This window comes from Rhinoraja longicauda, chromosome 5 (genome assembly GCF_053455715.1).
Source record: "Rhinoraja longicauda isolate Sanriku21f chromosome 5, sRhiLon1.1, whole genome shotgun sequence".
In the NCBI taxonomy this organism is placed as follows: Eukaryota; Metazoa; Chordata; class Chondrichthyes; order Rajiformes; family Arhynchobatidae; genus Rhinoraja; species Rhinoraja longicauda.
The window spans coordinates 42,521,537-42,540,776 of record NC_135957.1 but is presented as its reverse complement, the minus strand read 5'-3'; the positions used below and the strand labels follow the sequence as shown (position 1 = coordinate 42,540,776).

Genomic DNA, 19,240 nt, shown 5'->3' with positions numbered 1-19,240 from the left:
TTCCTTCATCCAATTTGGTGCAAAGCTTTCCATTAATCATTGTCTCTCTTATTTTCCCAAATCTGTGGGTGCTGTTTTTGTGCCAATCTGAGATAATGACTGATAACGATTCCATCTGTTTGTCCTTCATGTGTTCAATCTCAAGCTCGTTTCTCCTTTCCTTGGACTCTCATCATTGTAATCTTTCCAATAATATATTTAAAACATTGAGCCACACTGATTATGTTTTCTCTACTCAAACCACTTGATTCTTTTTCCTCATGTTCTTCATATCTGTGGCATGTATTCTGAAGCTTCCACGTTTAGTGCTGATGTTAATGGAATATCTGTTTACAGTGGGAAATTCTCATGACAATATGTAAGTCCGACATTTGCAAGATTGCTATTTGTATCCCTTTGCCCTCATGTTATATGATGATAATTCACATCTATCAAATAATTTTATATCATATCATATCATATCATATCATATATATACAGCCGGAAACAGGCCTTTTCGGCCCTCCAAGTCCGTGCCGCCCAGCGATCCCCGTACATTAACACTATCCTACACCCACTAGGGACAATTTTTACATTTACCCAGCCAATTAACCTACATACCTGTACGTCTTTGGAGTGTGGGAGGAAACCGAAGATCTCGGAGAAAACCCACGCAGGTCACGGGGAGAACGTACAAACTCCTTACAGTGCAGCACCCGTAGTCAGGATCGAACCTGAGTCTCCGGCGCTGCATTCGCTGTAAAGCAGCAACTCTACCGCTGCGCTACCGTGCCGCCATCTTCACCATTTACTGCAAGGACACCACTCCTTTATGAGTATGTACTTCTTCTGGGATATTCCCATTTCCAGTTGGTCTCAAGACTCTTTTCCATGGAAATGCACAACTTTATAAATACAGTTCCTGCCAATAAACCTCTTCCCACATCATCAACCTAAGCCCCTCCAGCTGTTCAGGTGGGATCAAAACTCATGCCTCCAGATTAATAGCCCTTGTCTTAAGGTGATACTCTACTAACTTAATCACATTGCCTCTTTACTTGAGCTACACGATTGGCCATGATCTTGTTGAGTGTGAAGTAGACTCCAAAGACGTAGAGGTTTGTAGGTTAATTGGCTTCTGTAATTGTAAATTATCCTCAGTGTGTATGATAGTGCTAGTGTACGGGGTGATCGCTGATCCATGCGGACTCGGTGGGCCAAAAAGCCTGTTTCCGTGCTATCTGAAGGTAAACGAAGGTAAAATTTTCTTTTAAACCCCCAAAAGGTGCTGGAGTAAGTCAACAGGTCAGGCAGCATATCTGGAGGACATATATATGTGAGGTCCTGATCCAAAATATCACATCCATGTCTTTCAGAGATGCTGCCTGACCCGTTGAGTTACTCCAGTGCTGTGGTTTCTTTGTAAACGAGCACCTGTAGTTCCTCGTGTCTACGGCTCAAGTAAAAATACTGAAGGCCAGATGTAAAGTGCACCTGCCATTGGGACCTTCCTTCAGCACATCAATACTGCTGTTTCTATTGCTTTACTGGCATTCACTCTGAGAGGAGCTGAAACCTGAACAGTCTCCACAATCTTCCCAGCACTCTGCAGCTTCTCTTGAAAACACTGAACTAATTAATTTCATACTGCGGGTAATTTTCCTGCCTGTTTCTTTTATTAATTTTCCCCTTAAGTCCTTTCCATTTTCAAAATTGTTGCCTTTCATTTGGTCTTTTTATTGCATTTTCACCGGATTAGTTCTGCTCCTTTCAATCTTTTCAGTGCTTTAATGCCTAAATCACTGCTTGATTTAGATTGATTGCGATTCTGTTGCCTCATTAATGTGTCTTCGTTTTCAGATTGAAATGATCTTTGCAGAGTATTCAATAGTTTAATGTTGAATGGTCGACAAAGCATTCATGAAATAATCTGCTCCTTGTTGTTGAACTTGTTGTTCTTTGTCATTGTATTAACCATAGGTGACCCTCTAATTTTTATCTATAGTTTCCATCTCACTTTGATTTGTTCAATCCTAAAATGGGAGGTAATTTCTAGTTTCAGTTCCTCCCAGAGTCGGCTGAATGATAACCTGTCATTTATATACAAAAAAAACAGAAAATTCCAGCAAAACTATGTTTCAGCCAGCATCTGTGGAATAAAAATACATTTTTCAAGTTTGGGAGCCACCTTCTTTACTTGGAAAGAGAGAAAACAAATTAGTTTAGGTACCAGAGAAGATGAGGGTGGGAAATAGGTGAGACAACAGAAATATTTTTGATAGGGTAAGACCCGATAACTTAAAGGGGCAGTGAAGGGACAATTTAAATCTGATTCAGCAGCTAATACAAACAAAGAGAAAGAATGCTTGTGTTGGGTCTCATTATAACAGTGCAGGAGGCCATGGACAGAAAGGTCAGAATGGGGGGTACAATGAACTGAAATGACAGGCAACCAAAAACTCAGGACTGCTCCCATGGACTGAGGGCAAGAAGATCCCCCAATCTATGGTTTCTGCAATGTAGAGGAGGCCACCAAATTGGATTGGAAGGAGGGCAAGGAAATCGCTGCTTCCATTGGTGGGCAGGAAGGAAGAGTGAATCAGGCAGTCACAAATGGAGCAATGCTGGAAAAGGGAAATGTTTATCTGGTGGTGTAATCTTGTTGGAGGCTGCAGAAATTGCAAAGAATGATCTGTTGACCATGGAGGCTGTTGAAGTGGAATGACTAGGGAATTCTCCAGGAGACCAGGGGATGGGAGCAGAGATTCTGGAAATAGATGAGATGAGGTCAGACTTGTCCAAAATGGCGGAGGGGAAGCCACGGTTCAGGAAGAAGGAAGAGGCACATGTGTGGAATGATTTATCATTGGGGCAAAAGTGACAGAGCTGGAAAAATTGAGAGAGTGGAATAGAGTCCTTACTGGAGGCAGGATGGGAGGAAGTATAATCAAGCAAGTTGCAGATAATCTTTTTCCTTTATCCATCCATCCATCTCTCTCTCACACTACTCTGCCATCTGGACTAAGTTGGTTTGTTTCTTTTCCCAGATTTGATGAAGGTTGACTGTTTTTCTTTCTTCAGATGCTGTTTGACCTGCAGATTTTCCAATAATTTTTGTTTGCTCTTCATATTTAAGCATCTGCAATGTTTAAAAATTGTTACTTATTTACACGCCGACATCCCGTGCTGTTTTCTTCTATTTCTGATTTTCAGATGTACAGTTCTTCTTGGCACTAAATTGAATTTCTGTTTTCCACTTCACTCTCCCTGTAAGGTATTGTTGTGACCTAATTGTTTTCTATTACTAAATTTTAACGTTGTGTCTCCTACAAAAGTATGGATTAGAACTGTAGCTTCCAAGCTTCCAATGCAGGGAATGGGTTCATTCAGCCCAGGGGCACATGTGCAGTTAGCTGTTGTGCGGTAACTGGTTTAATGATGCTGTCTATTTGAAGCATGGCTTTAAGCTGGTTGCATTGCTGGCTAGTTCTGTCTATTCGTTTGTTCCTGTTACTGGGCTTGCTCCTATTTGTCTATTCCACAGCTTTGCCATTTTACTCGACACCCAAAACAACAATAACTTTAAAAGCTTGGCCGTTCTGTGCTGCAATCCTGCTTTGTGGTCCGAGCAACTGAATGCTGAGAGATTTCTCTGCCCAGGGTAACTTTTTATTTCTCGCTTCAGATCTTGATCTTTAGTCTTCAGCACATGTTAAATTAATAACTCACAGCAGTTGTCTGAAATCAGTATACAACTTGCATGATTTTATAATTATGATTAAGATATGCTGTACACTTGAGGACCGGAATCCTTTTTTGTTCTTGTAGCCTCAAAGCCTTCATGGTAACATGTGTAACATTAAGAGAGCTGTCCACTTTGGGAAATCTGGCCAACGCTGTTTTTATTTGCTGTTCATTTCCATGATTTTCATTTGTCATCTGCTACCCAGACTAAGCAAGGCATCTGTAAGGTGTAATTCCGCATTGCAGTTTGATTGCTGGGTTACACCACCTTTGCCGCAACCTTTCAGAACACCAATATCCTGTTACTGTCTCATTGAAGAATCATAATACCTTTCTTTGCTGCCAAAATTCCAATTCCTGGCCTTCATGCCCAGATAAATGAAGGCCCATAGGACTCAGAATCCTACCTGCAGCTTCCTTCACCGATGGAATAGGGACGATGTTTATGAATGGAAGAGAGGAAGAGGTAGCACTCCAGTCCACCTGCCTCATCCAGCCAGAAGAATCGCAACAAACTGGCAAAGGCCTATAATTCTGTGTACCTTTGAAACGTGTGGGTCAATGTGTAGAACTAATGGGTGCAATTATCTCAATGTACAGTTACCTCTTGTTAGAAACATTGGTGGTGACGGCAGTGACAGACGCCAGTGAGATGGTGTCAGGGTCCAAACCTCCGCCAAACCGTTTGCCTTTTCTGTCCAGGTCTTCTGTTTCAAGAATAGCGGGTTCATCTGGAAGAATCAAAGGAATTTCCTTTTGCTTAAATGATCCAGAATTGCACACTTTGCAGAGCGAAGTACATTCACTGAAATAATCTTTCCCTTCAAAAATCAACATTCCATAACATTGTGCCGGACTTTAATGTCGCTCGCAGGGTGATGTTGATGGCACTTGAAATTATTTAAGGGACCAATTGGCACGTTAATGTTATCTGAGAAACAAATGAGTGGTTAAATGCTAATATTTAAACATTTTGGTGCAAGTTGTGACACTATTGTGAGCTTTGCCAAAAATGCATTTTGCAGTATGCCTCACCATTGACATTTATTGTACAGTTAGAGCTGTATGCATTTTCACAAATAAACCACTCTATCCACTTCTGACACCACTTCCAGGTTACTGTATATTTGTACTCCTTGATCCATCTGCTCTACAACAATTTTCAGGGGCCAACTGTTCACTGTGAAGGACCTGTCCTCATTTGACTTCCCATGAATGCAACACCTAACACCTTTCTGAATTAAAGGCCAATAGCCATTCCTTGGGCCACTTGCCCAGCTGATTAAGATCCTGCTGTGATTATTGATTACCATTTTCACTGTCTACAATGACACCAACTTTAGTTGATCAAGAGGGGAGCAGATAGGGTAAATGCACATTCTTTTTCCAGGGGAGGGTAATCAAGAACTAGAGGCCATAGGTTTCACGTGAGAGGGGAAAGATTTAATAGGAACCTAAGGGGCAACTTTTTCACACAGAGGGTGGTGGGCATGAGCTGCCTGGGGAAGTAGTTGAGGCAGGTACAATAACCATGCCTTGTACATTTTCATCCAAATCATTGATATAAATGACAAACAACAGGCCTTGCACTGATCCCTGAGGCAACATCTCTAGTCACAGGCCTCAAGACTGAAAAACAACCTTCCACCACCCTCTGCTTCCTACCACAAAGCGTATTCTGTATCTAGTTGGCTAACACTCCCTGGATCCCATTCAATCTAACCTTTAAGAGTAGCCTACGATAAGGAAGCTTATCAAAGGCCTTGTTGAAGTTCAAATAAACCACGTCTATGGCTCTGCCCTCGTCAACCTTCTTGGTTACTTCTTTAAAGAACCCAATCAAATTGTTCAGACACAATCTCCCACATACAAAACCATGTTAACTACTCCCAAAGACCCTGTTTATCTAGATACGTGAATATTTTATCCTTCAGAATCCTGTCCAGTAATGTCCTTACCACAGATGTTAGGCTTACTGGTCTATAGTTCACATGTTTTTCTTTGCGGTCTTTTTAAATAGAGGTACAACATTAGCCTCCCTCCAGTCTTCTGGCACCTCACCTATGTCAAATGATGATCCATATATCTCAGCCAGATTCATGAACCTAAATCCCTCTGAACTTTGTTCATTTTAATTCAACTCCATTTAGAGAATAATCTGCCCATTGAACCCTCCTGCGGTTATTGTTAAATATAATATATTATTTATTTTGTTTTATTTCTATTTCTTATTTTTCCTCTTAATCTAAGTTATTCCTTTCCACTTCTTTTTCTGTGTTTGAAATCATTGATGCTTCTTATCATAGTCACCACACCATTAAATTCACAATCCTTCAATCAGATTGCTAAATGAGGTATATAGATATTTGCCCTTTTAACTATTCCTTTCAATGTTTTTCTGTTGCTATATTGATCTTCTCCCTCTTCCTTTTCCTGGAACTTCACTGGGAATGATGTTGCTTTTTCATGATTATATTCTTTTGGGAATACTATTAACTTAAGACCGGTGATCGTTGCTTTTGTTGGGGGTGTGAGGAGGAAGAATGCTGTATTGAAGCCAACACATTAACCCACTGGCCACCCAAGGAGAAAACCTGCTAATGTCATTGTTACTGCGTGGATGTTGATGTCAAGTAAAAAGCACTGGGGATTGCAAATGATTAACGTGATCAGTTATGGGCTGACATTGTATCCAAAACAGCTAATCAATTTCATAACCTACATAAATGGTGAGTGTATCAATTAAAATAAAGTGAAACGCAAAACTAGAATTAAACTGAAAGTCAGCAGAATCAAATCTAGTATATGGTGAAACATGCAATCTTTTCATGGTCTTCCTAGGTGTGACATTCTTTTCGTTGCTACCCAAATTAACTTATTTCTCTCTGATCTGCTGAAGATATGTAGATCTGCTGAAGAGACCCTCATCTGCAACATTAACTGGTTCTCTATCCACGGATGCTGCCAGGGCCTGCCGAGTTTTTCCAACATTTTTTCGTGTTGTTTCAAACTTTTTTATGGACTCGACAGACTAGATGCAGGGAAGGTACTTCTCCGGTCTTCCTGGGTAAAAATCGTGACAATATGATAGAATTTGAGTATGGAATGCTTCAAATGAATAAGACAGCATTGTGGGTGACAAGCATTTGATGCAATATTTCACCATTCTGAATCACTTTACATTGGGAAATAAAAACTCCAGGGGAAGAATGACTCATCTCTGACTAACAAAATAAGTTTAGGGTAACTTTGAATGAAGAGGAGTGAGATATTGCTAAGAGGAGTAGTAAACCTAAGGATTTGAGAGTGTTTTGAAAACCAACAACGGATAACCAAGTAATTAATGAAGAGGGAGATAAAATAAGCAAATTAATTACCATGAAATTTAAAAAAAAAGGAAATTGGCAGGAGACTGCAGGAGCTTCTAGATACACGTCAGAGGAAGAAGTAAAAGGTACTGTAAGTCCCTGAGAATTAGTGATATGCAAAATTAAATGACAAATGATGAAATGAAGGAGGCTTGGCATCAGTTTTCACAGCAGTAAATATAAACGGTTTTGTAATTCTGAAGAGTCAAGAGTTTAATGGGAGTGAGTAACTAGAAGTATTTAATGTTACAAAAAGAGGTTTTGGAAAATGATGGGCTTTGAGGCTGTCCAACCCCCTGGGTTGCATGATCTGCATTCCCGTCTCAAGCGGCTTCAGAGGCAAAAGGTGAATTACCAAAATGACCTAGGTTCTGCAATGGCCTAATGGGATTGGAAGATAGTGAATTTAGCATTGGTATTCAAGGTAGGAGGGTCAATCCATACAGGAGATTCACTCTAGTTAGCCTGACATTAGCTATAGGGAAATGCTAGAATTCATTACTAATGTTGTTGTAAAAGGCAACTGAGAATAGAACAGAACAGGTCCGACAACAGCTCGACTGAGTTATAGTTTCAAAAAGGGAAACCATATTTTTCAGATTCAGTGGCTTTCTGAGGATGTAACTGCAATTTAGGTAAAGTGGACAAACAAATTTGGTATATCTAATTATTGAAATGATGTTTTCTTATCTGAAAAAAATGACACCAATGTTGCTATAAGGGTTGAGGAAATTTGTTTGATACATTGGACAAAGAGAAGGGAAAAGAGACCAAGAATAAATGAGTCAATATTCATAGGTTGGCAGGCTCTTGCTAGTAAGGTGCCACAAGGGGCCCAGTGATTTCCCATCTATATTAAGGAATTAATATAACGGCACGGGCAGCAGCGGTAGAGTTGCTGCCTTACTGCGCTGGAGACCTGGGTTCGATCCTGATTGCGGGCACTCTCTGTACGGAGTTTGTTCGTTCTCCCCATGACCTGCATGGGCTTCCTCCGAGATCTTTGGTTTCCTCCCACACTCCAAAGACATACAGGTTTGTAGGTAAATTGGCTTGGCAAAAGTAAAGATTGTCCCTTGTGTGTGTAGAATAGTGTTAATGTGCAGGGATCGCTGGTCGGCGCAGACCCGGTGGGCCTAAGGGTCTGTTTCCACGCTGTATCTCAAAAAAAAAATTGGATGAAAGGACAAAGTGTAATGTACTAATATTTGCTGTTGATACAAATGTATGTGGGAAGTCATGAAGAGGAGACAAAAGTTTGGAAATCGGATTGTGCAGTGCCAGTTTTGTTTGTAAAATGCAATCTAATTTTTAAAATATGGATCACAGTACTGGCAATTTTGATATTGGCGATACTGATAGTTGTGTTTAGGTATCGGGGTGCTGTTAGCTGGGATGGGCAGTCAGGAGGTGTTAATCGGTGGTTTCAGTCGGGTGCTAGGATGGGAGTCAATGGTCAGACAAGAGGGTGTTTGCCAGGTTGGCAGCTGGATTGTTACAGGTTTGGGGGTGTGGTGGGCATCACCATCATGGTGGGGTTGGGATGGTCCAAAGTATAGTCAAGCCTCAAGTCGAAAGTTGACTTGAAGCCAAGATCATATCAGTCACGATTTTAGTGGCTGGTCGAGCATGCATATGGAACATTTGGGCTATTCCTGTTCCTATTTTTTTATATGCTCTTATTTTCTGCAAATATGAATCAGTGGGAATATGCACCAGATGGAGCACCTGTAATCATTTTATTGGATGCCACGATATTGGAATGCACAGCATTCTGGTTTCATTTTTTTAACAATTCTAATATTTTATATCTGTTCTACATCGTCAGGTGGAATTTCACAAATGTGATGGGGAAGAGGAAATGAGTTCTATGTTGTCTTTACCTCCATGACCCTTCTTGTGATCATCTTTTGAATGACGTGCTTTTCCCAGCTTCATTCCCGAAAAAACTCCTTTACCACTTGCTCTGCAAAAGAACCAGTTAGAACTAAATTATACTCATGTTCACAGGATCATATATCATTTTAGATGTCTTCATCAGAAGTCTTCATTCATTTATTGTTCGCTCAGAGATGAAGAAAGTTAAATATATATTTTGTCTGTTGGGAGCATCACATTATAAATACTATGGGGGCAAGAGAGGACTGTATGTTATTTTTAATATAATCTTGCAGTGACACAAAATCACTTGAAATTGTAACTGGTGTTTTCATATTTGAAGTTAACTTGAAAACAAACTGACAGCTTCAATAAAAACACCAAAGTGGTGCAAACACCAAGAAAGAAGATGGAGCAAAGCAATGACATTTGGCAAGGAATCATTGGTCAAGCTGGGTGCCGAGCCAGTGGGCAACCGATCACAAGCAGACAAATAGCAAATGACATGTTCACAATGTCATTGTCTTTGACATGTTCTCCAAAGACGTACAGGTATGTAGGTTAATTGGCTGGGTAAATGTTTAAAAAAAAATTGTCCCTAGTGGGTGTAGGATAGTGTTAATGTACGGGGATCGCTGGGCGGCACGGACTTGGAGGGCCGAAAAGGCCTGTTTCCGGCTGTAGATATATGATATGATGATAATGTCATTACTTGCAAAGGTATCATTTCATGTTTAAAAATGCCTTCCTGACTGAGGTAGAGTTTTACTATTTGAACCAGGAACACATAAATATTCTCTCATAGGACGATGATAATGGCATATCTATGGCCAAAGGTTGACGAGAGTTAGAAATGGTTTTGTGCAGCCTTGCATTAACCTGCATCATAGGAAGAGGTTTTTCATTTTTCAAAGTCTGTCTTACCTTCATTTTTTAAAACAGATCTTAACTGATAATTTCTAGGTATATACTATTTTAATTGTGTTAATAGTTGAAAATAAACTACATGTTGTGACATTAGAAATGTTTAGAACAAACGTTTAATTCGATTTGGATTTAGTGGGGGAAGTTGCGAATATTAGCAAAGGCGGCACCTTAAGCTTTAGGTACAGCTGTTTGCAATGTACACATATAACCTCCCAATTCTAACATTGGCACACATTATTTACTGGGCATTTCCAGTACTGCTTGTCAATCAAAAATAACGAAATTAGTGATATTCTTTGAACAAATCCCATGATGTTTCAAGACCATATTATCTTTGGTTGAAACCCTTCATTGTTCAAGATGTTAAATAGACCAAACAATGCTATTTAAATACCTTGTTTGCTTCATATTTTTACTCTCAGCCTCCATCTGATCTCCACTGCCCAATGAAATGGGACAGCTATGATCTTAGCATTTCCCTGGGGTCAGGAATTTGATGTCAAAGACATTTGTTATCAGTACATTACACGAGGTAAAACATAAATTTCACTGCCTTCACGATTTCTTTTCCTCAAACAGGTTGTGAGATAAACTCACATCATCCAGCAGACTGATACCCAATTGAGTACCAGCAAGAACCTTTTGGATACTTGCAAGTAGTGCGATTTTGAGCCCTGTGTTTAAATGAAGGTGAGAGGCAGATATGGTTCTGGTGAGCCAATTGTGAAGCTTGTCTGGCTTATTTTAAGTTGAACTGCCAACAGAATCAAATCGGAATATTCTTTGGCTTGTGGGCAGGAGCTGGCCAGAAGATCACGACCAGAGGCTTGGAAGAAGTGCCCCTTTCAACTAAGCAGTGAGGGGGTGGTGCGCTGTTGCATCCTTGAGAAGGATACGGGTTCTACCCAAGGTTGCTTCTCTAGCCTCCACCAGGGATGTCAATATGAAAATGACTTTGTTTTTTTAGTTCTCTTCCGAGCCTGCTACAGTAGCTTGTGAGGGAGCAGCACTGAATTCGTAACACCAAGGTGAAGTAGCTTCAAGTTCTGACTGACAATTATTTTGAATGAAGCCACTGACTGCAAGAAACACTGGCCTCATTGCTTCTCATAACATTGCAATTAAAATATGATGCCTATTCGGTGTCAAAAAGAAGGCAGACTTTTCTTCTGTTTTAAGTGTCTATTAACCCAATTACGGTTGGCTATGTTGAATTAATAACAATCCATCGTAAACATAATAATCTGGAGGCAGCAGATAAAATGAGATATTGCCTGAAACCCATCCCAACAATTTCAGACTTTGGCAAATGATTTTTGTTTGTTTCTGCTCAAATACAATTAGTTCTCATAATTCAGTAACTTATGCAAGTTAAAATGTATTTAGTATTTTTGTTAATAATTTTAAATAAATGGATATATGCAAACACCATAGAAGACAAATGCAAAATAATCGCAGTTTTTTTTCAGAATCCCACATTCACTCTGATCTCAGTTCCAATAATTTGTTTTTTATCAACAAAAGTAACCTTTGCAATCTTTTAATGTTGTGCAAAGTTAAATGGAAAAATAAACCCAAAGTAGTACAACATGAAAGCTAAAAATAGTCTCAAAACTTAGTTGGAAAATAATGTTTGATTAGATTCTCGGTGTATTAAACAGAATCACAGACACGTTTTTCATTCTTACTCTAAGGATGTTTCTGTTTATGCAGATAATAGAATATCATTTTTTCTTGTAAGCTAGATTTTAAAGTATTGACGTAAACCAACTGAATGAAATAAAAATCCTTTGCATTTATGTTTTTGCAGATTTCTCAAGGCTATGTTATTTTCTAGTGATTAATTAAGCTGTCTCTTATTCACTAGTTTGATCATTGTCGTGCATTGAATACCATTACTATTTTATTTAATTAGCATATTTCATGCTTATGCCAAACTTTCAACATTTTGACAGACATTTAATTAGAAACAATTGGATTATCTGAATATATTAAATGAATTGCACAGTATATAAATTGAGGATCTAAATCAAATATGGTGCACTTCATTTCTTAAGAGCAGCACATCTCTCAGTTCCAGATCAAATTAGAACATTTTTGAAGCCCATTTCTCATATCAGATTTTACTTGAGCTTTTTCATTAAGAGTTTTGACAAATCCAACCTAATTCTAAATGGAATACACTGCACTTCAATACACATATACAAATGCAGTTCATTAATGAGGTATGAATTGTTCTTACAACAATTTCAGGTTTAAATCATTGACCTCAACTTCACATTTTAATTTAATGCAGAATTATATTACAAAGCACAAATTGTATTTTACAGAAAATGGATCAGGTCTCATGGATAACATGATTTCTTTAGCAATGAAAATACACGAGTGTTACATACCGTTTAGAACACTTGCTTCCTCTGTTAGAATTTCTAGCACCCGTTAAAATTTCCCACGTTGGGAAGAGCAAAAATTAAAAAGAAATTCCTCAAAATAAATTGCTCTTCTTACTCATTTGCTGGTCCATCCTGATGGTTATTTTGATGCCATTCAAAACAAACGGGAAAGCAATATTGGAAATTAGGACCCAAAAAATCACTTTAATTGGGGCAGAGTTAAGAGACTGAAGCGGCGAAAGGGCACCTGTTGAATGTTGTATGAGATGGAGAGAACCTGAGACTCTGAAAAGAATGCCTAGATCAGTTGTTCACACTAGCACCATCCTCCAATTCAAAGCCGTAATGATAAGCATTATATTGGAACCATTATCATGTGTGAAAATATACTTAAAACATCACAAACATTACATCCCTCCAGTATATGACGAAATCCTCACAATCCTTATTGTAACTTGTTACCAGAGGACAAACTTCTTGCAATTTAAAAAATATGATTATACATTAAAATGCTAGTCAAATATTTCCTCATCTTTTATCCATTACACATTTTATTTCTTTAATAGATGCAATTAATTTCAGACACTTCAAAGTAGCCTTACCTGAGGTACAACTTTAAATGATGTGGGGCTTTTACTGCTATTTATTTATTATTAATTGCATTCTAGCTGCATTCTTAAGTAATTGCTGATGGTAAATAATTAAATCCAGTCTGATATAGTTTTCCCCATGTTCAGTGTGTTTAGTGGCACACGTTCAATTCTGTTGCTTCTACAAGACAGATGTTAGCTATTATTTTGTTCTTAATTCATGTAATGTATTACACTCGCAAAGGCGAATGACTATTGATGTAAAGCACTTCCCCCTTCATTGGTTCCCTGCAGACTACTTTTGTCTTAAAACCGATTCCTACCTGTGCAGAACAAGCTCGGACACATCAGAGGCTCTGCTGCTACCAGAAGACGGACAAGTGGAAAGAATGGATGTGGTCAAGCGATATCACTGTTGGGTTCTCAATACAATAGAGTATGGCATTGCAGCGACATGTTGGTTGAAACATACATTTCATTTGCAAACCATGTTGCAGTGGTGGAACTATGGGCTTGATTTGTACTGCTGTAAAATTTGAAATTTGCCCCCTAAAGTCCACATGTGCATCAGTTCATGCATTTAGTAATGCTCCAAGATATGGAAATGGCATAATCAGTTCTGTCTGGGCTCATTAACCTTTCATTAAAAATTACCAGATAAATGAAGAATGATGTTTACATGAGAGGCTACATTTAAATAATTTATGGATGAGGTGTGCATCTCTGATGAGTCATTGACATATATTCAATGAGGTTAACAATGACACATAATCTTGGATCTTGCATATACCTTTTGGGTCCATCGCACAAAATAGTTTCTTCCTTCAACTACTTTGCACATCACACTTTGAGAACTTAAAATATACAGAGAGCATGCTTGCAAGATTATAGCAATGGATGCCATCAATTGTATTGAAGATTGAGGAAGAAAAAGGTTCTTATTTGGTTTTGAATTTAACAGGTGCTAAAGTATTGATATTAATTTTCTTAATCTGTGAAGATTTATACAGGATCTAACCCAACAGATTGTGTTTACTTCTTTTGATTAGTTGGAACAGTGAGTGCAGTAATGAACCCACTCACTGTCCCATGAGTGCCCTAGAGGACTAAGGCTGTGGTAAAGCTGTTGTAATCTATTTACCTGTTCGCCCCAGGAGTTGACACATTCAGCACAAAATGTTTTTTACATTTATTGTTAAATATTTCCTTCATGAGTTACCATTGCTAATGGCTGTTCTGCAGCCACTAAATAATGGCAGAGGAATTATACTCCCTCAATTATTTCAAAGCAGCTAACTTCATCAACTTGCGTTACAGGTGTCCAACTTAAGTTTCTTTCACTTATATTCCTGACTGCAGGAATCACTTTTATTTTCACACACAATCTTTACTGGCACCTACTTTTCTTTGCTTTCTGTCTTTCCTTTGCCATCCTTTGGTTTGGGTGTTTTCTTGCTTTTGCTAAATGGTAAACAGACCATAGAATGAAGAAAGTAAATTCCAAAATAAATAACAGAAACAGAATGCATTTAAGTGAACTAACGCTTATAGTTATGAATGCAGTATTTGACTTTGAAAGTTTTTCTCCTTTCTACATTTCATCTATTAGCTACTTGAGAGGGATATAACAATGCACCCCAACCAATTTGTACTATTTATTCTGTAGATGTGGGAATTACGAAACTAAAACACTCACAATGAGAATAACACACAATGTAAAGTCACTGGATGTTCACCATAGATTCTTTCTGATAGCCCTTTCACAAAGAATGAATGGCTGCTGAGGTAGGAATTTGTCCTGAGTTACTTGTGCTAATTGACTGCCAATGATTTAGATAATTTTATATTCCACTTTTGATATTCGATTCTACTGAAGCCAATTAATAGACAATAGACAATAGGTGCAGGAGGAGACCATTCGGCCCTTCTAGCCAGCACCGCCATTCAATGTGATCATGGCTGATCATTCTCAATCAGTACCCCGTTCCTGCCACTCCCCAAATTAAACTGTATTTTGGGAGGGGAATACCATAGTGAGCAGTTTCAAAGAGTCTACTTAGCACCAGCATTGAAGGACTCATTTTTACCCCCAGAGCATCCTGAATTCAGGAAATCTGTTAGAAAATCAAGGATCCTATATCTTACTTTCCTCCCTCACGAATTCACTCACACAAACTAGATTACAACTTACCTTTTATCACAAAGTGTCTGATCATTTTGGTGAAATTACCTTTAGAGCAATGTCTCCTCATCTCTGTGTTCTTTGTCTTAATTCTTCCAAATTGATATATACAGTTCCTGATCTAGATCATCTTGTAATTAAGTGTTAACATATATAACTTAAGAATGCTAAATGTGGAGTATGTACACTAAGACTCTTTCGATCCGATACGTCACACACATATTTCTTGGTTTTCTCTCCGTGTCGACCAGCGATCTCTGAACACTAGCATTATCCTACACACTAGGGAAAATTTACAAATTTTACCGAAGCCATTTAACTTAAAACCTGTAGGTCTTTGGAGTGTGGGAAGAAACTGGAGCACCTAGAGAAAACCCACGCGGTCACGGGGAGAATGTACAAACTCCGTACAGACAATACCTGTAGTCAGGATTGAACTCGGGTCTCTAGCGCTGTAAGGCAGCAACTCTACTGTTGCTCCACCATCCCACCCCTTTAATTGCTGTATTTTTTAACACTTTTTATTTACCTTTTATTTGCAGTGTCTTGAGGATAATTCCTGTTTATAATCACACTTTCATTCTTTTTGCTTTAGAATTATTGCTCTTCCATTTAATTTTATAGTTATGGTTAAGTGTGTATTTCATCATTGAGTCATACAGCACAGAAACAAGCCCTTCGTCCCAGCTTGCCCATGCCGACCAAGGTGCTCCATCTACACTTGTCCCACCTGCCTGTGTTTGGCCCATATCCCTCTAAACCTTTCATATCCATCTACCTATCTGAAGAAGGGTCTTGACCCAAAATGTCACCCATTCTTTCTCCCCCGAGATGCTGCCTGTCCCGCTGAGTTACTCCATCATTTTGTGTCTACCTCCTACCTATCCAAATGCCTTTTAAATGTTGTTATAGTTTTTGCCTCAACTATTTCCTTTGGCAGCTTATTCTATATACCCACCACCCTCTGTGTGAAAAAGTTGCCCCTTAGATTCCTAATAAATCTTTCCCCTCTCATCTTAAATCTATAATCTCCATTCCCCTACTCTGGGTAAAAGACTGTGCATTCACCCTATCTAATCATCTCATGATCTTATACACCTCTATAAGATCACCTTTGATCCACCTACGCTCCAAGGAATACAGTTCTAGGCTTTCCAACCTCTCCCAAGAGCTCAAGCCCTCAAGTTCTGGCAACATCATCATAAATCCCAAAATATCTAAGCAGCTCACTGGTTAGATCCTCATAATGGCCCTAATTATCTTTCCATTAGAATCCTAATTTGAGGCTAGTTGGGCTGAAATCCATTCCAACGACGCCATTGTATTTTGTTATGGAAGTGGTGCCAAAGTCTTGTGAAATTGACGTTCTCCATTCCACTAATTGTTACAAATTCATATTTGGGTGAAGTAGTACTTCAGAGATCACAACCTTTAACCTTGCTCCTTAGTTTATCTCTCAGTTTATTGTACTCACCCCACCACACCCTGCCCCACTGCTAAGCAACAAAATTGTTTTGGGCACCATGGGAGCCCACTGACTCTGCTTACAAAGGCGAGTAATGTTGACATAACATAGTGGGTCACCTAATGATATTTTGTGGATGTCAGACAAAATGAGACTTGCAATGCAAGGTTCACGGAAAAAGATTATTGCGTTTTCTTCAGCAACACTAGATTGAAAGAGATGCTACTTTCACAGTTGTTACCAGCAAGGGTAATCTCTGAGGCCAGCTCTTAAAAGGAACACATCGTAATCTTAAGTAGTGTCCTTCAATCTACTGTGGCGTGTTTTTACTGAATACACAGATGCTACTTGGATGGGAGAGTGGTCCCAGGAAGTCAGAGGAATCGTAAAATTTATTTTTCTCAAATCAGCAAGAATGTTTAGAAATGGAATATTGTCTTCTTCAGCAAAATGAATAATTATGAGCGCCAATGAAAATATCTTTTTTTTGCTTGACTACACCTAAGAGTGCAACAGTTTGGATCTGCGTGAATCAGGAATTCATTTTGAGACACATTTGATTGATGCCCGTATAGCTCCATAATTATCTAAGATAAATGTTATCATGACATCATATTACAGTGGTTTTAGTTTTCCTTAACTTCAAAACAACACAGATGTGCTTTTTCCTCATTAGTAAAACTGAAAACTTCCCATATCTGCAATCATTTATATTATAATGTAATTTATTTTAGATTTGGATTACTTGCATTTTGTCGTTGTATAATTGGATTCCTTTATCTGATTGGCATAATTGATGGCCATTTCATTCCATTTCTTGAACTAGTGACACACACAGTATTAAAGGACATCGCAACATCATAGTCAATAAATGTAAATTATTTATGTGTTTTCTGGTAAATTTACACTGTTCTCAAGCATATTTTAGCTTAAGTTGTGTTTAAACATTTGGAACGGGGTTTAGAGAAGGTCCGGCAGTCAGTTTTTAAAATGTACTAGATAATTAAATACAATAAATCTACAGGAGTAAATAAAGTACCCCTGCTGAAAAGAAATTTTGATTGCTCCTATATCTTTATAATGGCTAATTTTAGAGACACTGAGAGTGAAATGTCCTATTTTAGAGAAAACCACAGTCACCAAATAATACTTTCTTCTCCAAGTGCACAAATTATCAAACTAATATCTACTCCTTAAATTTTTGATCCAAGGAGAAAAAACATCCATGGAATCAGTTGATATCTTGCAACTGTTTTATATTCATCATGATCATGTTCCTTATATCAGGAAATTTTCTGAAATGAAAATGGAATGCAAAATAATAATAACACTGCATCTTAGGGCTGGTAGTGAAAGTGGCAACTGGGAGCAGAACTGTCAGAACAAACAAACAAACAAACTCACACACACAGACATACACACACACACACACACACACACGCACACATACACACACACACATGCACTTCCCTTGAACAATGGAACTACCTTTATTAAATTTCAAAATTCACAAATTATTCCAAATTACTGCCAAGAGGAAATAGTAATTGGTGTATATTAATTGGAATTGAAGACTAAATCAATTAAAAATGATAATATAGGAATAATATAACAAAAAAACACGTAGATAACAGATAAAGGCAATATCTGATTTGGGATCAGTGCTCTTTTATTGAAAATTAGATTTTTCTACGTTGAGAAGTAAACAAAAATAACAAAGTATTAAATGATAGCTTCTGGCAAAAGGTATATTTCATAAATGCCAGGGATCTATTGTTTAATATGACATGAATTTATTTTGAAATGATAACTCATTCAAACTACAAGTAATGCTGAGAATATTATGCTGAGAATATTAAGTATGCTGAGAATATTAAGTCGGATATCATTTGAAATCTTTCAGAAACCTTTGCAGAAATGTTTTCAGGCTCAGTTAAATCTAATGCCCAAATCTTTCGCTTTGCTTAAAAAGGAGCTGCAGAATTATAAACCACAAGCCAGATATTCTGATGTTGAACTGATAGCTTTTCTCGTTAGAAATTTGCCATTTCAGAGCAGGCCGCCTTCACTGACAGGACACGGCAATCCCATGGAGCTCCCCTCCCCTCTCACCGCCTGCCACCTCTTCCTGGTGGCTGTTGCTTTGTCCGCTCCCCCTCCACCATCGCCACCTCCTTCTCCCCTGCAGTCGCTACTACCTTGGAATATATTGGCCAGCGGCTACAACATGAGCCGCAACAACAGCCAAGTCAACGGGACCATGCAGGAGCTAGCGAAGAAGGGCTCGCTGGTGGAAGATGTCGGTGATTCGGCTGGAAGTGGCTCTGCAACTCCTCCCCTTCTCACTCACATTCCCAGTGTCGCACCGACAGTGAGTGAAACTGGTAGAGCAGCGAACCTGGGCGATGCTTCTATATCTATGAAGTGGACAGGAAGCCCTCTCTTTCCTCCTGTTGCAATAAAACAGGTCATTTAGGGAACGGGATCACCTATTATGAATTGTTTATGTAAATGCGGGTTTAGGTAACTCACCTATCACATGAGTCAGGGAGTGCCTGATATTCCTTTTCTTTGAACTCTCCTGGTATTACAGGATCATCACTTAAGATCATCTCATAATTTTCTGTAAGATCTTCTTGAATTCTTCCTGCCGATTATGAAAATTTCCCCAATCCTCAAGACCGACAGTATGTTCATCAAACTTTAATATAGTT

At 38.6% G+C, this 19,240-nt stretch overlaps 1 protein-coding gene across 9 annotated transcripts in view; it reads right to left on the bottom strand.

The window, feature by feature from the left end:
• otofa (otoferlin a) overlaps positions 1-19,240 on the bottom strand; it is a 224,433-nt gene that overhangs the window by 89,093 nt on the left and 116,100 nt on the right. For 8 of the 9 annotated variants that reach the window (XM_078399342.1, XM_078399345.1, XM_078399340.1 and 5 more), the window contains 3 exons: positions 14,281-14,340; positions 8,975-9,057; positions 4,328-4,454 (listed from right to left, as the gene is read on the bottom strand). In XM_078399342.1, the coding sequence (XP_078255468.1) occupies positions 4,328-4,454; positions 8,975-9,057; positions 14,281-14,340 (270 nt within the window). The remainder of the gene's footprint in view (positions 1-4,327; positions 4,455-8,974; positions 9,058-14,280; positions 14,341-19,240) is intronic. The other variant, XM_078399349.1, reaches the window with a different exon arrangement.